This window comes from Drosophila bipectinata, chromosome 2R (genome assembly GCF_030179905.1).
Source record: "Drosophila bipectinata strain 14024-0381.07 chromosome 2R, DbipHiC1v2, whole genome shotgun sequence".
NCBI classification, from domain to species: domain Eukaryota; kingdom Metazoa; phylum Arthropoda; class Insecta; order Diptera; family Drosophilidae; genus Drosophila; species Drosophila bipectinata.
Genome location: NC_091737.1, coordinates 7,471,442 through 7,497,840, shown reverse-complemented (window position 1 = coordinate 7,497,840; position 26,399 = coordinate 7,471,442). Strand labels below are relative to the sequence as shown.

At 41.1% G+C, this 26,399-nt stretch overlaps 3 protein-coding genes and 1 non-coding gene across 11 annotated transcripts; 1 reads left to right on the top strand and 3 right to left on the bottom strand.

Moving 5' to 3' along the window:
* Window positions 1-499: 499 nt before the first annotated feature.
* Mctp (multiple C2 domain and transmembrane region protein) lies at window positions 500-17,792 on the bottom strand. 2 transcript variants are annotated; one of them, XM_017251369.3, is made up of 12 exons: window positions 17,289-17,792; window positions 7,199-7,866; window positions 6,640-6,748; window positions 6,353-6,495; window positions 4,934-5,128; window positions 3,512-3,663; window positions 2,940-3,455; window positions 2,526-2,885; window positions 2,337-2,456; window positions 2,071-2,274; window positions 1,810-2,017; window positions 500-1,756 (listed from the first exon to the last, which is right to left on the bottom strand). In XM_017251369.3, exons 1-12 carry the CDS (start codon window positions 17,290-17,292, stop codon window positions 1,676-1,678), a joined length of 2,760 nt encoding a protein of 919 aa, XP_017106858.2. In that variant the 5' UTR covers window positions 17,293-17,792; the 3' UTR covers window positions 500-1,675. The 2 variants fall into 2 exon arrangements, with proteins under 2 accessions (XP_017106858.2, XP_017106859.2); XM_017251370.3 differs by having other exon boundaries at window positions 6,640-6,691.
* On the bottom strand, window positions 5,414-5,495 carry TRNAL-AAG (transfer RNA leucine (anticodon AAG)). The gene has a single exon. It is a non-coding gene; the product is annotated as a tRNA-Leu (tRNA).
* A 1,219-nt stretch (window positions 17,793-19,011) lies between the features above and the next one.
* Jabba (jabba) lies at window positions 19,012-23,653 on the top strand. 7 transcript variants are annotated; one of them, XM_043210864.2, is made up of 10 exons: window positions 19,012-19,241; window positions 21,152-21,428; window positions 21,483-21,832; window positions 21,902-22,153; window positions 22,207-22,348; window positions 22,597-22,665; window positions 22,729-22,827; window positions 22,929-23,141; window positions 23,239-23,310; window positions 23,381-23,653. In XM_043210864.2, the coding sequence occupies exons 2-10, from the start codon at window positions 21,152-21,154 to the stop codon at window positions 23,533-23,535; spliced, it is 1,629 nt and encodes a 542-aa protein (XP_043066799.1). In that variant the 5' UTR covers window positions 19,012-19,241; the 3' UTR covers window positions 23,536-23,653. The 7 variants fall into 7 exon arrangements, with proteins under 7 accessions (XP_043066799.1, XP_017106860.2, XP_017106862.2 ...); XM_017251371.3 differs by having other exon boundaries at window positions 19,015-19,241; window positions 21,148-21,428; XM_017251373.3 differs by having other exon boundaries at window positions 19,015-19,241; window positions 21,148-21,428; window positions 23,239-23,314.
* Cyp12b2 (Cytochrome P450 12b2) lies at window positions 23,642-26,047 on the bottom strand. The gene is made up of 7 exons (XM_017251381.3): window positions 26,032-26,047; window positions 25,825-25,963; window positions 25,581-25,704; window positions 25,043-25,289; window positions 24,869-24,985; window positions 24,383-24,809; window positions 23,642-24,324 (listed from the first exon to the last, which is right to left on the bottom strand). Exons 2-7 carry the CDS (start codon window positions 25,927-25,929, stop codon window positions 23,725-23,727), a joined length of 1,620 nt encoding a protein of 539 aa, XP_017106870.2. The 5' UTR covers window positions 25,930-25,963; window positions 26,032-26,047; the 3' UTR covers window positions 23,642-23,724.
* Window positions 26,048-26,399: the final 352 nt, after the last annotated feature.

Genomic DNA, 26,399 nt, shown 5'->3' with positions numbered 1-26,399 from the left:
GCAGTGCCAAAAAGTTTTGGTGTATTTTTAGTGACTAGTTAGAGCTTCATGACAAGATAATATTTTATACATTTCTTAAAAGCTTGATAAAAACAAACAATTTTAAAAATAAACGAAAATCCAAGAAAACTTTTAGTTTCGTAAAGCTTTTAAATAAAATAGCCATCTATAAAAGCTAAAAGTAAAAGGTACAATTAAACCTAAATAAAAATAAATATATAATATTTGAATTTTAGTAAAATTTAAGTAAAAACACAAGAACTATAACTTCGAATTTAATTCTAAATATATTTATATGGCAACTTCAATGGCCGCTTTTTTATACAAGAATTAATTAAATTTTTAAAAAATAAATTCTTAAAAATACACAAAAACTTGAACATAAGAGAGGTAAAATAAAATAATTATGTACTATTCCCCAGCATACTGTTTGAAAGCAGGCCTAGTTGCCACAGTTTCACAATTACCCTCCTAACAGTTTGACAATCACTCAAAGGTATATATTTTGAGCGAAATCCAAAAATATGTTTTTATTTTTGCCGCAATATATGTATACATATACATTTATATAAGTATATTGAAAAATAACAAACTTAACTTAGGTGCTAATTAGTTAATTGAGTTCGGTATGTATATAAAAACTTTGTTGTTGCTCATCTGTGGGGTACAAAATAGTTGAACTATCTAAATTTTATCAAATGGATCGATCGGAGAGGGTTTACAGTAGCAATTTAGTTTAATTGATTTAGTTATACATAAGTATGGCTGGGCCTGGGCCTCGACGAGCTGATTATCCTAGACATAGTTAATAAATATATGTATATATATAGACTTTAGCAAAAAATGTTTTGAACAATTCTCTTCTCTTTTTGGTTTTTGCCGAATGAAATAATTACAATAAATTAGATTTATTAAATTTAGTTAGAGGCTGGTTTAGGTATAACTATAGGTGTATATATAAACGTTATAAAGAAGCATCCTTAAACAATTCGAGTGCAATCGAGAGGTAAATGTTACAAATGTAAATGGAGTTTAGGGAAACTTCGGTGCGGTTGTGGAGCTTCCGTGGATTCGTAAGTCACATAAGTAGTTGTAAGCCTAGTTGCAAAATTCTTTGAAAATATCACAAATCGAAATATACAATACAAACAATTGGATCGCATTTGGAATCTGCATTTGGAGCTTAGCAATTTGACGTTTGGTAGATATTTGAATAGTTAAGAGATAGTTTTGAGAGATGGGGGTTAACCTTAGGTACATGCAATGTTTCAATTAGAGTCCTATATGCGGGCCATATCCTCGTGTATGTACAGTAGCTTTTTGTTGAGTGTAAATAGTTGGATCTCTCCATACATATATAGTACATTTATATTCTCTGGTATAGCTCTATATATATAGTTTTTAGGAAAATAAGTTAAGCAAACTTTGTGCTGCATAATTGAGTCGAGTTGGGTGGAGTTTGATGTTGAATGTGGTGTGTTGCCCTAATATCCTTAATTAACATTGGTGTCTAATTGAATTCGCTATGGCTCAGACTGAGGCTCTTGGCCTGGCCAAATTTGTGCTTCAGCTGGCTGGTATTGGCCCGGAAGCGTTGTATCAGCTGTTGGCCGCTCCCCCCTCCACTGGTGGCGCTGGACTGCGGCAAGGAGGCCGCATCCGCGCCGGTTATAGACTATGATCCTTTCAGTTTCTTTTTGGGATTGTTGCGAGTCTGATCGGTGGGCGCCGAAGGAGGCAGCTCTCGATATTGGTTCTACAAAACAGTCATTATTAGAAATCTTCAAGAATCTTTTGAAGAAAACTCACAATTTCCTCGTTGTCAGGCACCCTGGACAGAAAGTCCAATAGCTCGTTGTTGGGTATGGTGTTGGGTCGCAGCAGGCGCCTCGAAAACTTCATTAGGCCCCAAAAGAGCAGGAGCCAGCGGAGTGGCACGAAATGCAGGACCAGAATGGCACCCAAGAGTAAAACCACAGCCAGCCAGGTCAGTTCGGGGACGGAAAAGTTGAATGTGCTAATTGGAAACATTTTAATTTTTTATCAAAACTATTTGTTAACAAAACTCACTTGATGGTGCTCTCTCCCAGGGAGGCCAAATACCCAATGGTATTCTGCACTGTCTGAGAGACTTCCTGGATGGCCTGTAACCGCTCCTTGATGGACTTTTTCTCCTCCTTCTCCTTGTCATCGTCGTCGTCCTCATCGTACTCGTAGTCATAATGACCCGCAGAGGCATCTGTTGTTCCAGTTATCAGGCGAACAAGCCAGTTTCTAATTTAAAAATAAAATATTAATAGCTTTCTTTACATGACTAGTTAGGTCACTTGACTCACTTGAGTATGATGAGTAATAGTACTAGAGGAACTGTCTCCAAGTCGCCGTACACACAGGCCACTATCCACAGAACGAAAGCTATGCTAGAACGCACTGGGGATTCCCATTCAAAGCAGCTCCTGGAAGGGATACAAGTATGGATTATGTTAACGGATGAAGTCCTGGCTATAAAAATAAAAGCAACTCACTGAACATATCGGGCGGCATCTAGTATATCCATGATGATCTCCTTCAAGCGGTTGACGTTCCGCAAGAAGAGCTGTCTCTTGAACTTTGCCTCCTGCTGGATGAGTTTCTCCTCCTTGGGCTGCAGGGCTCTGCAAACAGCCCGTATCTCGTTCCAAACTACAGTCAATTCCAGTTGAATTTGCGGCGAGTTTCCCTTGGCTCGGACACACAGATTCTTGTCCTTGAGGGTGTACCATCTCTTGGCCCCGCTCTTGATCCTCAGCAGAGGAATTACAAGCTTGCCGAGAAACTCTACACGATGGTCGCGATCCTCATCGTAGACGGTGATCTCCAGCACCTGTGTGATGTCCTTGACATTGCTAGGAAGGGATTTCATTAAAAGATCTTTCAAAAAGGATCATCTATAAGCTCACAAAGTAAAAATCTTGTTCCAGTTTGGAGTCAGGGTCTTGTACTCGGTTTGGGTTTGCAGACGGGCGTTACCCAGTTCCAGGACACAAAAAGGATCCGATTTTCCGCCTATGTCTGCCGCCGCCAACCCTGTGGCTCCAAAGACCTTGACGGTTAAGTGGCCCACATCCCGCAGATTCTGCAGGCAGCGGATGAATTTGTATCGATCCTTCAGTTGCTGTGCCTCTCGGGGATCCTCCTTGAATGCCTTCAGGTCGCTGATTGTCTCCAGGGCCGTAGTGCCACTAATGGTGAGCATCAGGTGGACTTCACCTGGACAATCTTCGAGCGGTTTCCAGATGCCGTGCGTGGTTTCGCGCTGGAACACGCTCAAGTCGATGATGGCCCTGCCGTAGAGAGTGTTGCGGTTCCAGAGGGCCAGCTCCAGGTTCTGATCCTCATCGAAGAGGTGTAGGTCGAACTGCTCCAGCCAGCGCTCCGTCCAGGAGGTCTTGCTCTTGTACTTTTCGTTGCCCAATCTGAGGAGATGGTGGCTGTTTTCAAAACAAGAAATCAAAATCGATGAGCTACAAACCTGAATTTAAAATGTGTATCGTTCAGCTTGCTGCCATCCTCCGCCAGGGGCAGGTCCTTCGCCTTCACCAGGAGAATGGTGACCACCGAACTCCAGATCTGCGACTTCAAGCGCTTCGATGACTCAGCCAGCTTCGAGTTGCGCTGAAAGTGCTGCATCAATTCCGGAAAATGAGTCTCGGCCACATCTCTCAGGTCATCACAGCCCTGTTCCAACTGGTCCTTAAACTCCCCGTGCTGGCGCCGCACATGTTTCAAAACCATGCGAGGAGCCTTCTTATAACCAGGCCAATTGGTGCCCAACATGACCCGGTACAAAAAAAAACACCAAAAAAAAAATCGTAAACAAACAAAACTCAAGCCCGCACTTTGCTTTCGAAGACGCGATCGCCGACTAAAATCAGTCACAGAGGTCTTGTCTGGAGTCACAGTGAGATTGCGAGAAACATAAAGCTAACTATATATAGGGTATTGAGGTATGATGGGCTGGACTTTTAATTCATGATTATTACAGATTGGTTTAAAGCTCTATATATTTGGATCATAAAATGGAAGCTAACTTATTTTTGAGAATCTTCTTTAGTAAAATATTATGTATATATTTTCTGTTTTGGGTATAATATGAGCGATTCAAAAAGTTTCACATAAGTCATCATGTATTTCATGTATCATGTAAAACATTTATATTAAAAATTGTGTAAAACGATTCTCCAAGTGTTTTTATGATCTAGATTTTTATGTTTATAAGATTTCAACTAGGTGCAATTCTTTATTAAAATGAATATTTATTAAAATGACCACTATTTTATTCACTGACCAGATTAAAAGTAGTTTCACCTTTTTCAAATTATTTAAAGTTTTTATTAGCCTTTACTTTTAAAAATATTTAGTTATTATTTGCAAGGTATGAGACTGTGCGACTATCATCCCATTTCCACTTTCTCCCATTGTGTTTTCATGGAGTGTGTGTTTTGGTGCCGCCACCGTCCAGAGATAACATGTAATGAGAGCTTTTGAGCTTTTTTTGAGTCGCTACGATCATGCTAATCGTTGGGTTACTCACTCGCTCTAAAAAACCCTCGTAGTCACGATGAGTGCAACGTTAAAAAGCGGTCAACATTTTTCCGGTCAGACCCAACCACCCCCTCGAAAATAATACCCAGGGAAGTTAACAAGCTCTGTTGGGCCGTAAATAAAGATTTGGGGGCAAGCAATCGCTTATAAATAGGTGTATTCATGGAAAAGGTTCGACAATAGGCCGACCAGGGGTGGGAGGGTGCCGAAAGGCAATTAAGAGGCCCAGACAATGGGTCTGTCGGATTGGGAAGGGGCTGATTGATGGCCCAGACCGGCGGCTTCCGTCTTATGCCACCCCGCAAATCAGACACACAATAGACTCTATGGATTTATGAACGCCACTTACCATTTCCTTGTCCTCTTGGCTGCGCGGCCATAGCGTCAAATTGATGAGAATCTCGCCCATGCCACCCTCGCCGTTTCCGCCGGTATCGCACAGCCGCAGGTGGATGTCCTCGGCCTTGCCCAATTCCAATTGGGTTAAGTCCAGCTTGGCCGAGCCCATGAAATCGTCCTGCAGGCCCCAGTCGTAGTCGAAGACCTGTCGAGAGGGGCAGAGGACCAGGATAGAACGGAAATTCATTTTGATTCGTTTGCGGAGTGGAGATTTGAAGAGGTCCTTCTCAGTTTTCTGTCAGCCAGGGATTTTCATATTCAATGACTTTTCTTTAAATTGATTTTCAAATTGAATCTTTGAGCAGAAATCCAAAAGGAGCACCAAATAAAGGACCTGCGACTTATACTTGATGAATAATTTTAGTTCAATTTCATGCCTTTGGGTGGTATTTTTGATTTCGGGAATTGGGAAAAAAAAATACTCCCTTTATGGCAGCGGTGGGATTCGAACCCACGCCTCCGAGGAGACTGGTGCCTTAAACCAGCGCCTTAGACCGCTCGGCCACGCTACCAGCCAGTTTACAGTTAGCCTATTTTTTTCCGCTTATCATTGTTTTTTTTTTTTATCAAAATGGAAACTATTTTTGGAGGCCTACAAATTATGACCAAGCTTGGTATGAACAGAACTTTTTTAATTGAATTTACGCAATATATCCATTTATCTATCCATTTATATCAACTTAAAAAAAAATTTTTTTTTTATTAGACTATAGGTACAACTATTATATTATATGTACGTTCATTTATTGCTGCTATCCTTCTGATGATTAGTAACAAAAATAAGTACTTATTCATGTTTAAAATACTTTCAGTTATAAAGCAAAAAACCATTTTTAAAAGTCTCAAATTATTTAGAAGCCTAAATGTTTTTTTTTTTTCATAAACGCTAATAAACTAGTTATTTTTTTTTATTTTATTAAAACCTAATAAAAAATTGAACAGAGTTCTTAATAATGTGTTCTGTTAGGACTTAGATAGGAATTTCTATAGATATATGTATATTTTCTATTTTTGATCCACCGCTCTGATATATGCCTCAGCTGCCTATAGAAGCATGGTCCTTTATGGTATAAGGTAAGTAAACTAATAAATTATTTTGATAATGAGATTCTCATAGGAATTGGGCAACTATATGTTATATTTTCCATATATGTATGCCCTATCCTATATAAAAGTAGACAGAAAAGTGTAGTTTAGAAACAAAAAAAAACCAGTTTTTGCTGCTTTCCCTTTTTTTTTATTTAAGATTTATAAAAAGCTCTATATTTTTCCTTATATATACCATGTTTGGCTCACCTCAAATATACACAAGTGTTTTGTAAATGTAACCCCCACCCACCCATAACCCTCATAAATATGCAAAACTTACCTTAACAATAATCGGCTGAAAGGGGTCCTCAATGGGCACTATGAAGACCTCGTCCCACACAGGATTCAGGTCCCTGTGAATGGTGCGCGACTTGTGGAGGAGCCTGCCGCCGACCTTGAACTTTACATAAGGATCACTCAGACCTGCGGCATTGGGGTGGCAAGACAAAGGAAATTTCTCACTGCAGTGGCAAGTACTTGATTAGACACAAAGGGCCATGTGACGAGGGGATGCTGGGGCGGGCATGGGACTTCTTTTTGGGGCAAATAATGTGGTTTCTTTCTTACCATTCTTGTCCATGGCCACCAGGTCGCTGCCGGACTTGAGATGGACGCGCAGCTGAAAGAAGACGAATTGACGTAATTGGGCTTCGCGCTTGCGACGCTGTTCGTCGGCCTGATCAGTTGCAGTTGCAAGTTGCAATGTTGCATTGTTGCATAGTTGCATGGTTGCATTTTCATTTTCAGTTAGTTGTGCAGCACAGCAAGTCGTTGACAAAAGCGTAAAATGGAGATTTTTAGAATTTACCAAGTTAGTGCCATTGAAGGAAATAAAAAATTGCCGGTATTTTCTATTAAGGAAGCCAATGTTTAAGTTTAAAAGCTTGGCAACTAAAAAGCAGACAATTGGTATTATTTTAGTTTCCATTTTGAACCAAAATTGCCAGGGATTACGTAGCATAAGTAATATTTATTCTATGAGCAAAAAATCAATAAGAATTACCACGTATTATCGGTACTTCATGTATCATTAGTCCCCAAAATACTATTTGTAAACACATCCTGTGGCAATTTTTCAAAATGGAATCCCCAAACCCACATCCAAGCACCTAGAAACCACACCCACCTGCAAAGCCTCCAACTGCTGTTGGGTGGTTAGTTCCGGCGGAGGGCTGGCGGCGCCATTCTCCGGATGCTCATCAATCCGCCCCTCCATGGAGCCCCCGAACCGCTGGATGACCTGGGCCATTTTGGCCGTGGCCCGGAATTCTCGGGCCAGAGGTGAGCCACCGATGGTGGTGCTGCGATGGCGAGGACTCTGGGTTACGGAACTGCTCTCCGAGCTGTAGTCCGCCGCATAATCGGTGCTTTCCTCGAGGAAATCGCTGGGCGACTTGCGGCCCAAGCGGTCTTTGCTCTTCGCCCGACTCCACCGATGCCGGAGGTTGTTGAAGAATCCGTGCGTCTTCTGCAGCACGCCCACCCCGCTGGCCACGCCCCCCGCTCCGGGGGCACCGACTCCCTGGCCGGCTAGCTGCTGGGCCACGGCACTCTTGGCCCGCTTGGGTGATATGTGCGGCGATTCGTTGTGATGGCAATCGTGACCATTCAGCTCCGAGGCGGATTTGCTGAGGTGCTTGCCCAGGCGCTGCGACTGCTGCAGCTGGGGGGAGCCGTGCGGCGAGATCCGCGACGGGGGTGTGGAAACGCCGGAGTGCAGGTGCCGCAGGTCCTGGACCTCCTCCTCCGCCAACTCTCCGTGGTATTCCACCTGGTCAACGTAGTGGATGCGTGCTTCAAGAAAACAACCGAAAAAATCACAAATAAGCGAAAATGTGGAGGTGTTGCCGGTACTTTCCGGCAGACACGCAACTCCCCCAATCGATTTAACAACCTCGCCGATGATAAGCCATTCCACACTACATGCCACATCCATTTGCCAGTTGCCACCACCCGCCGACAATTCGCCACCCATGACATCACTTTAGTGATTGTCTTAATTATAAAAAATTTACGAAAAGCAAGAGCCATAATAAGCTGTCCGAGTGATTCTTGCCATTTGTCGATGTGGTCAGCAGAGCCAGAACAGTATAGGGGAAAATAAATATTTCAGCCGCAATAGGGGGCGACACGTAATTGCAATCTGGATTATATTTGTTGTCAGGCATGGAATCTTAATTTTTGCCAACCGTTTTCTGTCATATATCTTAGAAAATTAAAATATCAGAACAGGCCTAAATAAATGTGATTTTTGTAGCGGGATAAGATATTAAAATATATGGGCATATTAAAATAAATGGTCAACCAGGATCGAAAAAAAAAATATTGAATGCTTTGTAATCTTATAAAATAATATCCAAAACATTTAAAACACTCCCTATATTATTAAAAACCATTAAATTTTTCGCATGGAACACATATTATATGTTTGCAATCTTTATAACAAATCTCTTTATTTGCTGTCTTAAATTTAAAATAAAAGGCTTCTATTTTGTGTACCGATAGCGAAGCTTTGCTTTCCACAAATTACTTAAAAGGAATAAGCCCCCACATTTTGCCTTTTAGAATACAACTAGTACTGGAAACTGATATTATTTGAATGAATGTAATGTTTACGATCCTGGAAATGCCCATATATGTAGATAATACCCACTGATATTTTATTTTCATAAACATAATTGCCTAAACCAACCGTTGACATAAATGATATAACTAGAAATTCATTTAATAAATTAATAATGGGCATTATATTCTTAATCATTGTTTTCATGTCTTCAGAATTATCCATTAACTATGATACGTGTTCGTCTAAAACATTTCTTTTAATTCCTTTTCAAGAAAAACTAAAACTTCACAAACTCACAAACACTTTCTTTTCTTTCTTAATTTTCCCAAATGCTTTAATAAATTATTTATAGATAATCCTCCTTCATTTGTCTTGTCCCAAGCACTGAAAAACTGACAACCACTTGGACTATCTCAAGCGTTATGCATAATAAATATCCAACGGATTGTGGCTTGGTTCTTGCCACAATTTTTAACCTACATCACGTGCTTTTTGGCCCCTCGGGGATCCTGGACTGCTGCAACTGCCTTTACCTGTGGCTGGGAATATTCTATTAATTTTGTGGCACAACGCAAAGGTCGGTGGCTTCCTTGAGGAGCAGGAGGACTGCCTGGACGTGGCCCGGAGATGCAGCGGTTGCATGTCATGGCCAACGCCCGCGAATCCGTTTAAATTGAAACAAATAATTGATTACAGCACTTCTCGATTACAAGTCCAAGTTGGAAGTGAAAGTCTAAGCTTGTTTTGCTCTCGGCACGCGAAAAACAATGTAGATAAATATTTTTGGCAACTTGGTAGTTTCTTCCTTTCCCTTTATTGGTTTATGGCCATAAATCACTGGCTGGATGTTTTCCGCGAATTATTCGCCGAGCGGAGCGACCGAGCTGGCTGAACTGCACGCTGGCAGGGCCCCTAGAAGACTGCTTCGGATCCGGATCCGGACTCGCACTCGCTGTCTGTCGTTACAGTTTCGCCTCCCACCCCCTCGACCTTAGGAGCACCTACCCCGACCCACTCTTAGTGCTCTCTTTTGGCATTTTGTTATGGTTAACGGTACCGCACACCATTACGGAGGTGCACTTTGAAAAAAAGAGGGTTATAAAATGTGGGCATATCTTAATAATAATTTTGTTATTTTTTTATTTAATTAGATCTTTACAGATATAGTCTAAATTAAAGCTTTAATATTTAATATTTCCTCATTTAAATAGACTATTTTTGTTGAATGAAATTCATCAATAGGTATGCCTGGTACTTGGAGATGACAAAGTATACTAGTAGAGTAGTATAGGAAATATTTTAATAAATGAGGCTATAGACATCCTCAATATATCTTTTAATAAGCAAATCGATAAAATATTATTTTTTAATTTGCATGAAATTTAATACTATAGGTATTTTTAATGAATACATGAAAAAGGTAACTATTTGACTTAAAAATTAACAGAAACTTTAAAAAACTTGCATATTAAAACAAAATACATATTTATTTCCAAAAAAAAAAATTAAAACTATAAAACTCTATAAGCCAAACATAATTGTTTCGAGTGCACTGACACTGTTACAGTGCGTGTCATGAATAAAAAAATGCCAAAATTTGTGTTTGTGTGGTTGGTACTTGGCATTGAGTGGGTGGCTGTGGGTGGGTGGTTGTCTGGTGGGTGGCTGACTGCGGCTGTGCCGGTTTTTTACCCCTTTGCATTATTAATGCTCTGCGATGCTGCAGCTGGCCTTTATTTTCCTCTGATGCCGCGAAAATTGGAAAAGCATCCAACGATGGCGTCATAAAATCACATTCCCCCGACCGAGTCAGAGTGTTGTGGATAAACTACAAAGCTTTACGCAGCCCGAAACCGAGAGCTTTATTTTTTTAGGGGTACGATGTATTTTCTTCACTCCAGAGACGCTCTGCTTTAATGAATGAAAGCCCAGCCAGAGGGGGTGGGGGTATCCTATTGGGGCAAGGACGCGATTGCTGTAACAACAGTGGCTGCCAGTCAGACAGACAGGCTCTGACTTTCCACTCTTGCCTCGAATTTTAATTAATTTAATGCAAGTCCGACTCGGACCGGAAACTGCTGCAGATTCCACCAGGCGAGGTGTGCCACTATCCCCCACCACCTCTACCCTCCTACCCGCCGCACCCAAGTAATTCCGATTATTCCATGACTGGCAAAATATTCCCAGGGGGGCACTTTGTGGCATATTCGCCCCACACCACGCCCCCAAGTGGCGCATATGTTTCATCAACTTTTCCCTGTTTGCTTGCCTCTGCGAGCTGAACAGGAAAAGTTGTGTCCAATAGTTTGGACACCACTGTGTTCTGGCTTTTGCTTTCGGACTTTCGGTAGTTGCTGCCTACTTTTGGGCGGAGGAGTGCTTCCTGGCAGGTTTTTGGAAAGTAAATTGACTTGAGCCTTGGATGCGTTGCAATTAGCCAAGTTTTCGTTTAAGCCGTAAAGTTTCCACTGCTCCCCATAAACCTTGAATGTGGCTGGGCAGGAAAGTGCCTCCGAATTGTCGCTCATACGCCATGTGGGCCGCCTCATTTAATGCCATTAACGATGTCGAGTCGCATTTCGTTAGCCTAATGATCGCATCAGATGGCACGTGCTCTCCGTGTGCGTAAAAAAGGGAATGTTTTACCGCCGCTTTTACGGCCAAAATAATGAAATTTTATGCGGCAGACATATCCCTTTTTTATGCACCGATCAAAGAGGTTAATGAAAGGGCAAGTCATTATATCGTTTCGGCTCCGTTTCCATATCGGATGGCCTGCGTAATCGGGTAACATGAACAGCAACATCGGGTATTAATAATTCGATGGCCGCGCACGACACGGGCCTTTTATCGCAACTTTTTTCAATAAATCAAGCCCAGGGTCAGCCATCAATTATTTAGACATGGGTCAGCAAGTGTCATATGTCACTAATAGCTCCGTCTCTCTTTCACTTTCCTTTTGGCATTCGCCCGTCTGTCTGTCCTGCCTCGCGCTCACCTGTTGACTTTTTAGCTGACATTTGGCCAGTTCTATTTCCAGGTGACAGCACCGGAAAAAAAGAGTAGGGTTTGATATTAAATAATATATATAATAGATAGATATAATATATAATAATAATATAAATAATAAAATGTGCAACACAATTAAGTATATAAAGATATATGTAATTTATTGTATTTTTAAAAATAACGAATATAGTAATTTTGGTAATGCAGTTTGAGTTTACAGTTGCGTACAGTTACGCAGTTTTGAGCTTAGTGGTCCAATAATAATTAAAAAAAGTTGCTAGGAATCAGAAATTATAATAAATAAAGCATTGAATATTAATTTCCGGATAACAACAAAGCATACATTAAAATAATCATAAAATAATAACCCAACGTACATTTTTATGTTATCTTAGAACCTTGTTTTTGATAAATTCCTAACAAATCACTTACAATTTTTGAACAGTATCTTTGATTCTATGAACAATGAGATTGTAAAATCCTTGTATTCAAGATAAGATTGTATTCAAAACATAATAAACTAAGAAAACTATTTTAGAAAAATAAAAATAATATTTATAATAATAATATAAATAATAATAATAATTCAAAAAAAAACCTTAAAAAATCTAAATTAAATCAATATGTATTTTATAAATATTTTAAAAATTTTTTACTAACTACTACTACCCTGCAGTACTATCTTTCATACTTATTATCATCAAAAACCTGCAAGAAGTATAGAAAAGCAATTCTCCCACCAATTTCTCTCAGTGTGGCAAAAGTTTATTTTCCTACACGGGCGCTTTGAACTATTTTCGCCTTCTTTTGTTTGCGACAAGACTTTTTATGCCCTTTGGCGTGTTTGTCCATACATTTGTGTATATCTCCCCCCACATACACTATAGTATACCGCTGTTAGAAGTGACGTCACACATTCATGCGAAATTGGCTCCATGTAGCGGCTGTCTGGGAGCCCCGCTGTTCCCCAATTTAGCCGGTTGACGTTGCTGTTGGCGCTCTTAGGGACAGGCCACTGTAGGGGGGGGAACAGTGAGCTGGTTTGCTGTTTGTTGTGGTCTTGATTATCATGTTTACCGAACACGCAACGAACCGCAACTGAGCTTATCACAGGCCTAGGGTCTAATCGCTTGTCGCGGCTTTGGCGGGGAGCTACTTTTGGATTTCCAGGTGGGCGGCCAGGTGAGCGACAGAACGAATCAATGGAATCTATTGTGCCCCCTTGACAGCCTCCATATGGAGCGAAGAACTCATAATTAGCACACTGCCGTGCTGTCTGAAAAATAATATAAAAATTCAACATCTGCTTTCAGTTACTCGAATTTCGATGGGAAATTCCTCAACTTTGATTTGCATTTTGCGGGCCTCGCTGCACAGCTCTCGACTGCTCGAGTGCTTGGGGTCTTGGATAAATGATTTTTCCCCAATTCGTTGGCAACTTTGAATTATTCATGGGCCCTCTCTTTACATATAAAACACACAATATTTCCTTGGTCACCATCATACCCAGAAAACACCCAGCCCCCCAGCTGGCGATTTATTTGTTTTTTTATTTTGTTGCGTTCGGGGCTCAAGTGCTGAATTATGCATGGATTGTTTATGCGAATTTTGTCCTTATTTGAAGACCACACTCTTGAAAATGCACACAAAATTGCAGGGTCTTAGCCAGGAGACTGTAGACCGGGCGTATACTTTATGTAGATTGCGTATCCGCACTGTGGGCCGCTGATGGACAGCTCATAAATGCCGTCGAATGGCCAAACTGCGGCTTAATTAACTGCCAGGATAATGACGAAATTAAACGGGATTACGCCAGTCTTTTTTGATGGCCCGGCTTACACCATGATGCCACATAAGAGACTGTCTCTAAAGCGGGGATTATTCACCTCGCCAGTGCGGACGTGCGTTTCCATGTGTTTGCTCACGTGTGCGCGCCCCGGGGAGAGGGAATCAGAGAATCGGAGAGGCGACAGGAGAATCCAGGAGACAGGCTGGCATACCGGGAGTCACAATACTGGCCCGAAGCTGCCCTGAAGCTTTCATTTTAATTAACTGGGTTACCTGTGCGGGCCAACCATTTCGGAGCCAAGTAATTACAATTTGCCAACATAAACAGGGAGGGAGGGCTAGATACACAGGGATAATTATCCACTAATGAAAACACAATAAAGAGTGTTTAAGGCTGGAGGTTATTTCATTTAAAAAGCTCCTAAATCATGAACAATATTTATTTTGTATTTATTTTCAGAAATAATGAATAAAATACAAACTTTATAATAATTTATCTCTTGTTAGCTCTCGTCTAAAGACCTGAATTATTTCTCACAGTGCATCTTCTAAGAGATGCAATAAAAACAACTTGTCACTGCAGCGTGAAGTGCTCTCTGCGTTCTGCTCCTGCTGGCGCCTTGTTTTCCCAGACATCTGAGTGGAACTCGCCAAAATGTCCTCATTGGAAACTCTACACTGACTTTCTTCCTCCAGCTCCCAGCAGCAGGGGAACCCTACACTGACTTTCTTCCTTTGAGCCCGTCTGTCTGTTAGCCATCAATTTATGCGTTTATACTCGAATTGCTTTGTTCAATTTAACATTTTCTCGTTCCCATTCGCAGATGGCAGCTGCAATTTCAATCGAGAAACACACAAGCCGGGGGGCCCTAAAACAGCGGGGCATGAGGAGGACATAAAAGGGCAGACACCTCGAGGTCGCCACCAAGGGCGACAGATCCGCCCAGCCTCTTCTCGGCCCGGCCAAGATGTTGATTTGTCAAATGGCCGCATAAACAGAACAAAAATTAATCACGAGAAAGCCGAGCAACTGGCAAACGGGCGCCGGGCGATAATTAAAAACTATATCAAGCGAATAGCACGCGACATCTAGACAGAACGAGTACAGTCCGAATGGTTAAGCAATGGGTCGGCCATTCATCTGGCCGCGCCAAGTGCCATCGAGGGTACTTGCGTGTTTTTGTGAGTATCTGTGTGAGGCATTTGCATATGTGTGTTTGTGTGTCCACACCGGAAGCGCAGCGGCATGCAAAGACGCCATAACCGACATGACGAACAGCAGCAAGAAGTCGGAACATCCGCGTCGCGAACCTGTGCGTGCGATTCCCCCAGGGGTCTACTGGGGTTATCGGTCCTAACCCCTTTGCTGACATGGCGCCAAAATCATAGCGAGGGCTGGCCATCCAGTACTGACTAACTGAATATCTATTGAGGTCTTGTTACTATCTATTACTATCTCTTTTGGAAAAAAGGGAGTGGTATTATCATTTAAATTTTAATTATGAATAAGATGAACTTTTAGAATTTTTAACAATTTTTGAGATAGTGATATGTTAATCGGTACTTTTGAAGTTAATTTAAATTTTATTACAATCATAAAACTTTTTCGATTATATATTACTTATTTTTGAAACATACATAGTAAGAAATATAATAATACGCTATATGGGCATTTCCAGAAACACGTCCACAGTACCAAAAATTTTAAGTTTTAAGAAAATCAAGGAATAAAGAGTTGTCAAAATTCTTTTAATAGCATTATATAAAGTAGGGTTTAATAAAATACCTTAGTTGGTTTCATGGAAATATTGGCTCTTAAAAAGCCCAAAAAATTGAAACGAATTTTAAATATTTTTTGAAAAAATTTGAAATTTTTTTTGAAATTTTTTGAAAATTTTGTATTTATAAAACTGAACAAGACTATTTTTATACCCTTGCAGAGGGTATTATAATTTTGGTCAAAAGTGTGCAACGCAGTGAAGGAGACATCTCCGACCCTATAAAGTATATATATTCTTGATCAGGATCACCTCCTGAGTTGATATGAGCATGTCCGTCTGTCCGTCTGTCCGTCTGTCCGTCTGTCCGTCTGTCCGTCTGTCCGTCTGTCTGTCCGTCTGTCTGTTTCTACGCGAACTAGTCTCTCAGTTTTAAAGCTATCGTCTTGAAACTTTGCACACACCCTTCTTTCCTTTGCACGCAGTATATAAGTCGGAACGGCCCGGATCGGCCGACTATATCCTATAGCTGCCATATAACTGATTGATCGGAAATGGTATAACTTTGGTGTTTTTAGAGTTAGAGAGTTCAAATTTGACATGTGAGCTATTTTTGGCAAAACATTACGTCATGCCAAATTTCATAAGGATCGGCCGACTATATCCTATAGCTGCCATATAACTGAACGATCGGAAATGACCCAACTTTCGTGTTTTTGAAGATAGAAAGCTGGAACTTAGTACAGATTTAATTCTTGGTCAGTTGATCCAACCTACCAAATTTCATTAGGATCGGCCGACTATATCCCATAGCTGCCATATAACTGAACGATCGGAAATGGTATTTGGTAGAAATATCAACTTTCGTATTTTTGAAGATAGAAGTTTGGGACTTTTTTTAGATTTTGTATTGTAATAAATTGGATTATATATTCCTATTCCCATAAGGATCGGCCAACTATATCCGATGTTTGCGATATATATCCGGTTTTAACTGCAAGGGTATATAAACTTCGGCTCCGCCCGAAGTTAGCTTTCCTTTCTTGTTTTTTATAAATAACTCTTCTCTTTGAAGAATATTTACTATAAAACCGTAAAAATATAATATTCGTTACTTAGTATTCGTTGCTTCAAAACATAACAAATTAACACTGTGGATGTCAGTCTACGTAGGTGACGAAAAGAATGTATTCTTTAGTATTCGCAGAGTATTATTGAAAAAATATAATAATGGAGATTCAATTCAAAACTAAAGTGTAGTATATCATTAAATAATAATATATAATATATATTATACATAATAATATACCATATATGTTTATAAAATATTATCCATGTAACTTACTAATTTAAAATAAACTTTACTTAGTAAGCACATTCTTTTAATGACTTAAGGTACTATACTCCGAAAACTAAAACCAATAGCCTTAAAAATAATAAAACATTAGGATTTTACGTTTTAGTTTTATCCTTTGATAGCAGTCAAGTCTAAAATTAAAGCTTAAGTTACGGTATAGGTTCCTAATTAGAGTAAGTTTATTAGTGTAGTCTTCAAGACCTTATTCCTGAAGTAATTCCAGAAACTGGTCTTAATCAACCCAGATAACAAAACAATAGTTGACATCTAGCTTGGATTAATATTTAAACAGCTGACATGGAGAAAATTCTGCCAGTCATCATTTGACTTAAAGACGTTTCTAAACGACATGCTTTTCTTGCCATTTCACCCGGATCTCGTTGTAGGCTGCCACAGACTTGCCAATCCGCCCCGTCCGAGGGCTGTGGCAGATTTATGCGCCAACTAATTTGGCCAGAGCCGCACTCCACCCGCATAAAAATAGCAGGCCAAATTGTGCGGCGTCGTGGGCTTTTCAGAAACGGCTCGGCTTTTCGAGTGGCGGTGGAAGTGGTAATGGCGGGGCCTACCACCAGCCAGCATCAAAGGGAGTCGGCCTAGGACCCAAAGGATACAGGATAACGGATTTAAAAATACAAAAATGCAAAATACACGGAGAGAGCAGCTGTCGCTGGTGGAAACGAGTGGAGTTTATGGCGGCCAGGTGGATGGATGGTAACGTGGCTTATCATTGGCAACCGTGGAGGCCAAACATTTTTATTTCGGGCCAGGCACTTACACATCCTGAAAGCTAGCTGGGTCGCTGGTGTTTGTGTGTCGGCCTGTGTGTGTGTGGTGTGAGGTCACCAAGACAAGTGCATGGATATTCCGCGACTACATCCTCCTCGCAGCTCCTGTTACTCCTGGAGCTCGTTTTCCCACGTACTGGCTATGATTTCAATTGGAAAACACATTCAGCCTTTGCCCTGCTGCCTGCATTTGCATTCCTTTTATTTTATTTTCCGCACAAAACACACTACACACGGTTAAACACGCTTTCTATTTTATTTATTTATTTTTATTTTTATTTTTTGGTAGCACACACACACACACACGCGAGATGAATGGGTAAAAGTCGGGGAAATGGTTGTAGTTGTTCCAGAAATTGACGAAGAGGGCGGCGGGGGCGGTGCGGGCGGGAAAATCCACAGAATTTACAGAACGCGCGTGCCAGCGAGAGCAAAATGGAGGAACACGCGCTTCCGGATGTGTCCGTGTGCCGCCGTGGAGACAGAACCGTGGAGTGAACACTTTTTGGACAATATTTAATTCGACTCGAACTTTGCTTCGGTTCCTCTCCGCAACACACATCCGCTCTGAGCATTGGACAAAATTCAAGTTTCGTTCATTCGTACCTGTCTTCCCGGAAAACGAGAGCGCGAGCGTTTTCGCGCAACTGAGAGAGCTTTATAGCCGTGACAGGGCGAGAAAGCTTTCGCCTGAGCGAAATGCGAAAATTGAGTGGAACACGGTCGAGTGGCTCGTCAAAACTGCAGAAGGACCGGAGGACACTTCAAAACAGGATAAACAAACCAGGTAAACACGAATGTCATTGGCGATTGACTTTAAAACCAATAACGGGAGGCTTTAATGTGTTGATGTTTTCATTTGGGCTTCTGTTTTATTTTAATAATCGATGAAGGGCACCCTTTTAGCATTCCCTAATCCAATTACGGCCCTACTGTGCCCAGGGCTCTCTGAAGAGGCTCCAGAGCTTTTAAAGGACTCTTTAATTCGAATTAATTCACTTGCCGGAGTGATTTCACACTTGAAATACGATTATGTACATGTCTAATTACATTTTTAATTTTATTTTAATGAAAAGTTAGTTCGTAATGAATTTGGCAATCGAAACAAAATAAAAAGTTATTTTATGAATAAGAAATTTACAATTTTAAATGTGGGATATATGCTTTTAATAGCAAATTAATATACATTAATTGGGTTAATATTATGTAGTTATTATAATCAAAATTGTATTTGTATTCAAAAAGTAAGCTCAATTTGGGTCAATTTTTAAAGTAAGAACCATATTATCTTAGAATAAAGTAAGAATATCTTTCGGATATTGGAGAAACTATGGTATTGCTATAACTCCGAAGGTTTTATAGTAGTTATTATTTAAAGACATTTCATATAACTACGTTTTCATACATAATTACTCTGCATTCGTTTGTTTTCAGTTATATTTATTTTGTCAAAGTTATTAAACAAAATAAAATTTATTAAATGATGCAAATTTAGCAGAATATACGCGATTTTCTATATTTGGGTTATTTATCGTAAAAGTATTACCACCCTTTTAATGCTTTGCTTTTTTTATAATCCCTGCAGAAGAAACCCTATCTTTGGAGATTAGAGAGAGATTCTGGAAAGAGCGAGAGAATGACAGATGGAAAGATTGCTCGGATTGGTTGCCGATCATGTTCGGCTTCGGATGAGCGGCTCAGAAACCCGGACACCCAAAAGACTCGATCAGTCGCTCGGGAATTGTTTGTGAAGAAGAAAGCTTGAAGCTTGGAGCCGGATATTGTTGGCCTGGATTTTGGGAAAAGTGATTCTCCAAAGGGATTTTCAGTTTTGAAAACAACTTAGGACTAATTCGAAACTAGCGGCCGGAACGAGAGTTTCAAAAGTCGAATCAATAAAAAACCTTCAAAGTTACTGCAAAAGGAAATCCAAAAAAACACCGGTAAGTGGTCATGCTTGTTCCACTGCTCGGCGAGCGCCATTGCAGAAAAAGCGAAAACTACCGTTATCAGCCAGGGTTCCAGTGCCTTGCACTTTACACTTTCGTTCGCTGGCCACTGGCCTCTTTCCCCACATCTCGTCGCTGCATCCATCCATCCATCCCCTTCTTCGCAGGTCCACTCGCCGAGAACTTCTGCATTTCCATTTCTCGCTACAGTGATCCGTCCGTAGTGTGGACTCGTACTCGTGTGTATATTTTACTTCTGCTGCGCTATGTGCGAATTTTATGGGCGATACACTTTGATCCCGCCAACAAATTTTTTTGATAATTTTATTATGCTTTTTTCTTGTTGTTTAATTGAGGTTTTCGCGTATTTTGCTGGCCGATGCAATAAGCGCTATAAATATAAAATAAATAAATGTGATGCTTGTGTAACTTTATATTATATGCCAGATTTCTTTCATCCTTATGGATCGCAATGAATGGCTATCATCAAATTAAATTTATGCGAAATAACACAATAAAAAGCAAAATAGCTGTATTTTATTCGATTCGGTGATAGAGAATAATCGCCAACGAACTGTAAAAATCACTAATAACCCCAGCCGAATAACCTCACCCACACCACGCCTGCACGGAGAATTCCGAGACGGAGATCTCCCGTAATCACTCCCGAACACCGAGCAGAACTATTCCATCTCCTCCCGACGGAATCGAGCAAAGTTCATATGGTCTAATTTTATAATACTTAATTTGTTTTGATTTTTGTTGGTGCATCGCTTCTTAATTTTTTGCCGTTAGTCATTGTAGCTATATAGCGACTATAAGTTTTGCCAGACGGCAGCAACAAAAAACAAAAGCGTTCCTCCGTCCCGGGCTCGAATAAGTGCGAAGTGCCGATCTGTCCAGATAAGCGATCCACTTTCGGTTCCACTGGCAGACGACCTCGCCTCGTCAGGTTTATTAATATGGTATTACCGTGCTTCTCGTATTCCCGTGTTCCGGTACTCGGGTTGTTCAGCCGGTAATCACGCGCCTCATCCGCACGGATACCTTTACGGCGGAACTAACAATTTTCGACAATTAATTCGCAATAAACAATCGCAATAATTCGCAAAGATAGCATATGCCGACATTCGGTTTAAAAATCACGTTTGGTTAAGTATTAAATAAAAAGTATTAAAATGTTTATACATAGTTACTCGTTTAATTATGTATATGAATTAAAAAATTATACACTTTTAAATGGTAAATGATAAAAGTTAAGATTTTTAATATCTATTTTTTTGTTGGAAATATTTTTTTAGGAGGAATACCACTGACTTAGGCATTTCTAAATATCTTTCAGTTGTGTCGTTTATTTACATTGGAATCTTTTCTCTATTTTGAGTTATTATGGATTTTTTTAGGTTAATATTAGGCTAATATTACTTATTAAAAATTAAATTGTAAATTAGTTAAAAAAGTTAATAATTTGATGAGTTCAAAATTCTCAGGGGGGTTTTTACTTTCAAAATAAAATAGAATCGAGGGGGTGTTCAAATCTTTAAAGAAAAGATAAAAAATCGTATAGGCGACTAAATTTTAGACTAAAGTTAGGATACAAAATCCACCAGCTATTTTTATGGAAGCTGACTATCAATGGTATGATTATTGGAATATAGAGATTATTATATTATTATTTAATGTTATACATATTGAATAATTCTTAAATCCAAGCATTAATTAGTCATTTCTAGCTTTGTCTATTTTGTTTAAAATTTAACACTAAATATTATATTTATAAGAGAGTTTTTTTGTTTGCTTTCTTATCTAATTATCTTTTTTTTTTGTACTAAACTAAACTTTGTAAAGAAACTTAAAAAAATACAATAAAATCCAATAAAAACCGATTTATTTCAATCAGCAAGATGGCTCAGGAGACAAAGACGGTGGCGGGCGCCAAAGATAAGCATCAGATGCAGCTCCAGCAGCAGCAGCAGCCGCCGCAGCCCCAGAGGCAGCAGCGCACCGACCACATCGACGAGGATGAAGTCAGCGAACTGCAGATGCCGCGCAATTTCTACGACCGAGTCCGGGAGCAGGCGGAGCGGTTCGCCAGCACGTGGATTGGTCAGTTCGTGATCGAGCGCACCGACCGCGCCCTGCGGATGATCGAGGACACGGCCAAGTGGAGTCTGCCGCAGGGTGAGCTTAAGCGCCTCCAGCCAAAAAACATATATCCTCTATATCTATATCCAGAGAAAACATCCGCTCCCCTGGAACGCCCCCTGCCCTGGGGTCCCTTCCTGATGCTCATCATCTTGCTGCGTCTCACCCGGGTGTGGTTGTCGGTGGGCGCCCTGATGATCGGCAACGGTCCCATTGCGCCCTCGGACATGGTCTACTTCATCCAGACCAGGCGGCGTAAGCTGCGGGCCATCCGGGTGCACGGGTTGAAGGTTATGCGACAGCGCCAACAGGAACTGGCCTACAGCAGTGGCAAAGGACTCACCCAGAAGCTTACCCAGTGGCTGTCGAAGGCCATGTGTCGCCCTGGGGTCCAGCGGGCCAATAGTGGACGTCTCTTCGCCGTGAGGAATATGGAGCAGGTAGGTCTAGGGTATCTGTACTTTATGAGAAGGATTATTAATTATTATCCTTCTTTTTTGATTACCCAGACTACCCAAACCAGTCCGGCTGTCATGAAGCGCCCACGGGAAGAGGATCCTTGTGCCGATCCAGACCACAACCTGACCATCGACCAAATGCTGGCCAAGTACGCCAACGAGAACTCCGACAACGACTCCGACTTTGTGCCCAATCTGGAGGAGGAGGACTCCAGCAGCAATACCAGCAGCGATGAGAGCAGCTCGGAGTCGCACTCCAGCGATGAGATCAGCAGCGGCGAGCGCGAGGAGATGGCCAATCAGGTAAGTGGACTATCAGCCAGACAAGTAACCAGAAAGTAACCTTTATCTCCCAGGTGAAGCCAGTAAAGCCCGGAGTGGTGATGGAGAACGGAGTTCACAACAAGGCCGAGGAGAAGGAGAACGATAAGGGAAAACTGAACACCATCCCAGCACCCAATACCAATGGCAGCAACGACAAGGAGCAGGCGGAAGTTGGTAATGGACATTGAACTTGAACATTATTAGACTCTCGTGCATAGCCCCCTAAGATTAGGTTAATCCCAAGTATCGATTACCGATTTAAGCGTAGATGAAACACTGAACTTGAAACCTTGTCATGAAATACAATACAATACACTATGGTTACCACAAAACTCGAATGTATGCTCAGTAGTAGGAATTCAGATACTCTCTTGTGCCTTTTGGCCCCTGACCTCGAATCTCTCTCTGTTTCCCCCCCAAAGCCCCGGATCAAGCCCTTTCCGAGAAAGCAAAGCTAAGCCAGTTCATTGTTTCCGATGGATTTTCATCTTGTGAGTTTCGAACCCTGATCTTGCATCTGAACCGCCTGTATTTGCCCCTCTGGTTTCTTTCAGTGCCCATTGCCAAGCCGGAGAGTCAGTGGAAGTCGTCGCCAGGACCTGTGTGTGCCGCCAAACCGAATCCTGGCCACCTCAACAGCACCGCGGCTGCAGGTAACTCGAGAGAGATCGCTCCGCTCGGTCCTAATTAATATTTTAACGTTAGTATTCTGTCTCTGTTTCTGTTACTCCGTGCATGTCTTCAAACACAACAGCCTCCACTGATCCCGACCCAGATCCTGAAACCGAATCTGACCCCGAAACCGAAACCAAACCCGAATCCAGCGTTACCCCGATCCCAGATCCCCAGGTTCAACAAATCCTCGAACTTGCTGCTACACTAACCGCCCAACAAATGTCCAACTATCCCACAGTGGATACCCTCACTCCTGCCACCTCCTCGGAGGATATATTCTATAGCCCAATCGGTGGGTGTTACTATCCATGAATTCTTAAAAATTTTACATCATAAGTACTAGATCTAACTATAATTTTAAGAAATGTTTCAAATTCCTTAAAAAACAGGCTCCCCAACTTACTTCAATAGCAACCTAGGAACACAGGCTCCTCCGAAGACCAGCCTTCCATCTGCTCTGGGCAAGTAAATGCTTTAATTGGAAACTTATCTTCCAGAAGTAATAACTATTAAGAGTTCTTTGTAATGTAGCTCATTCCACCCCCGATTCGAAGCCCAATGACGGAGCCGACATCGAGTCAAGTGAGAACCAAAAGCATACCCACCAGCAGAAACAGAATCACCAGAACCATCAGCGACAGAATCATTCCCACCAACGCCATCGTGGCGGACGCAATCGGCGCTAGGAAATCGATACTCCAACTGTTCGATTTTCCCTTCCAATAATCCCCTTTTTTTTACAAAACTCCTTTTTACGTAATCCCATATTGTTAGTGAATACTGCGAGTAAAGCTCTGAATTCAATCGGTTGTCTGTACTTGAGCGTAGGATAAGTGTATCACATTTAGGAAATATAATGTTTTGAAACTCTGTAGCTAAGAATCCTGCACAGGTTCCAGCTTGAAGCGAATGTCGCCGCACGGCGCCAGGATAATAGTGCTCTCGTATTGCATTGGACTTTCTGGCAGCCAGCTGATCTTGTAGCTCCTCAGTAGGCGAACCAGGAGGGTCTCGATTTCCAGCTCGGCGATCCGCTTACCGATGCAGGTTCTTGGTCCAAAGCCGAAGGGCAGGTACACGAACGGATTCCGGGATCGGGCCTCGGGACAGGCCTGGACTCCGGGCGCTGAATCCGCTTTTAGCCAGCGTTCCGGCAGAAAGTCAGCGCTCTTTGCGAAGTACTCATCGCTATTGGACAGCTCCAGGACACCCATTAGTACACCGGTTCCGCGAGGCACTTGGTAACCCGACAGCACCAGGTCTTTTGTGGTTATGCGGAAGTTTCCAGGCGTAATAGAGGTGATGCGCAGACCCTCCTTGATGCAGGCCCTTAAGTATGGCATGTTCTTGGTGCTATCTTCGGAGAGAGATCCTTGGGGATCGGGTAGAACCCTTCGCAGTTCCCGACGCAGTTGCTCTTGCTTTTCGGGATTCCGGGAGAGGTGGTAGAGGATGGTGAGCAAGGACGAAGAGGTCTGAAGAATGGATTCAAGAGGGTTAAGATTCATGGAATTATTAGGGTATATTCCTCACCGTATCAATTCCAGCCATCAGCATGTCCATGACCATCACCACAGCTACTTGCTTGTTAAGACCCAAGAGCTGTTGGAGGACGCAATTGGTTTGACCCTCTTCCTGGCTCTGAAATCGTTTGATGGCCTCCTCTATGTAGTTGGTGGTAATCTCTGTAATATCGTCGTAGGTTTTCAGGAACTTCTTAAAGCCCGGTGTCTTGTAGTAGGGCCAGATGGAGGGCTGAACATCGTACTTGAAGCTGTAGTTGAAAAATTCACCCATATGGTGGGCCAGTCGGGAGGCATTCGGATCAGGTTGATCGGTCAGTAGGCCCATTCGAGTGTTCAAGGCCACAAAACTAATGCTTTCGAAGGCCCACATTTTCAGCTGATCATGGAAGTTATTATCGAGGTGATGGGTCTCGGGATTTCTTTGGGCTTCCAATCTATTTCAAGAGAAGGTGTTTTTGAAATATTTATAATTTGTGGTTTTAAGACAACTTACTTATCCACAAATTCCTTGGCTATCAGATCAAGTTGTGGCAGATTCTGCCTTACATTTTGAACCTTCATCAAAACGGGATTCACCTTGTTTCGAATATCTGCCCAGGCTTGGCCTTGTCTGAAAATTTAATTAATTATTTCTGAAGACATTCTGAATAGAAACAAATATACTTACTCTGAGACCAAACCTCCTATGCCTCCGAAAACGTCTGGTCTTTGGACTTTTCGGTAATAGCTGAAACTCTCCAGGCCAATTCGAATAGGCCAAAGGCCCTCGTTGCGATAGGTCACCTCAAAGTCCTCTGGATTGTAGGTGAAGACCACATTGGGTCTACCCATCAAGCCCGGCATACTATATATATCTCCGTACATCTCCCGCATACGTCGGTTCATTTGAATCAGATTCGTATTGTAAAGAACACCTGTGGATTCAAGAAAAGGAAAAAGGATTTAAAGTAAAAAAAAATTTGTCTATGTAGGTGACGAACTATTCACAAAATTAAATATAAAGAGAAAAGTGTAACAAGCACAAAAAAAAAATTTATTTAAATTCCGTATTAAAGTTATATTAAGATTTCAACACCAAAAATTCAAGGCAATTAAGGCAATTAATAGGCAATTAGAAGGAAATTAAATACTGAAATTAAAATTGGATTTTTTCTGATTCTTTGTTTTAAAAATCACTGCTAAGGATTCTAAAAACTGAGACTAACCTCCCGGCATAAAATAGGAAATCATACGCAAGCTACTAGGTCCTGGAATATCCTTATAGAGCTTAGCTTGCTGCCATTTTTCATCAGCTCGTGGTGCACTGGCTTCTGCATAGTCCAAATGGGTCTGATCAAAAAGAAAACACAAAAAAAATTTAAAATGTTTTTTGTTTGTAAACAATCGACATATACAACCGCGAATTTTATTGAAAGCTTTTCTTTTCTTCTCTCTCACTCACACACTCACCTGCTGATTGAAAATCCCACCCACCGAAAAATCCCTAACAAAACACAGCTGATAAGCAAACTGCCCTGGACCTTTGATAGTTTTTCCAGTGTTTTTCCACATCATGACCCTTGATACACGTAGTATCGATTTAAGAAACCTGAAACTAGTATATATTATAAATTATACTATAAACACTATTATAATTAGAAAATAATGAAAACCCACTGAAGCTTGTCAACCGATTGCGCGAAACGACAAATTGCAACTGGAATAGTGTCGAGCTATAGCAATAGTGAGCTTTTTTGATTTGAAAGCTTTTAATAGCCGGTGGTTGTCTTAACAATAACTTGTTTGAATAAAAATAAATACATTTTTTCATTTACTTGTCGATTTATTTGATAAATTCAAAAAATCATTCCTCTTCTAAAATGATAATTTAAAAGACTATCTGAAAAATTAAAGACACCTTTTCAGAAATGGTTCGTGTCAAAGCTAGCAATGGACTGTTATACCTATTGACTGTTAAATGTATGTAACATAGTTTCTACATGTATGTTACATCCCAAAAAATGCCACCCAATAAAAACCTCGAA

What these genes read in the sequence shown, in the direction of transcription:
- Mctp (XM_017251369.3), bottom strand. An exon ending in AGCAGTTGGAGGCTTTGCAG is followed by an intron (nt 6,749 to 7,198) that starts GTGGGTGTGGTT and finishes GCAACTGATCAG; the next exon opens with GCCGACGAACAGCGTCGCAA. An exon ending in CTATTACTCATCATACTCAA is followed by an intron (nt 2,275 to 2,336) that starts GTGAGTCAAGTG and finishes TTTTTAAATTAG; the next exon opens with AAACTGGCTTGTTCGCCTGA.
- Jabba (XM_043210864.2), top strand. Translation starts at nt 21,152, where the DNA reads ATGGCTCAGGAGACAAAGACGGTGGCGGGCGCCAAAGATAAGCATCAG. An exon ending in TATATTCTATAGCCCAATCG is followed by an intron (nt 23,142 to 23,238) that starts GTGGGTGTTACT and finishes CTTAAAAAACAG; the next exon opens with GCTCCCCAACTTACTTCAAT. An exon ending in CAGCCTTCCATCTGCTCTGG is followed by an intron (nt 23,311 to 23,380) that starts GCAAGTAAATGC and finishes TTTGTAATGTAG; the next exon opens with CTCATTCCACCCCCGATTCG.
- Cyp12b2 (XM_017251381.3), bottom strand. Translation starts at nt 25,929, where the DNA reads ATGATGTGGAAAAACACTGGAAAAACTATCAAAGGTCCAGGGCAGTTT. An exon ending in GCCAAGGAATTTGTGGATAA is followed by an intron (nt 24,810 to 24,868) that starts GTAAGTTGTCTT and finishes CTCTTGAAATAG; the next exon opens with ATTGGAAGCCCAAAGAAATC. An exon ending in TGATGGCTGGAATTGATACG is followed by an intron (nt 24,325 to 24,382) that starts GTGAGGAATATA and finishes TCCATTCTTCAG; the next exon opens with ACCTCTTCGTCCTTGCTCAC.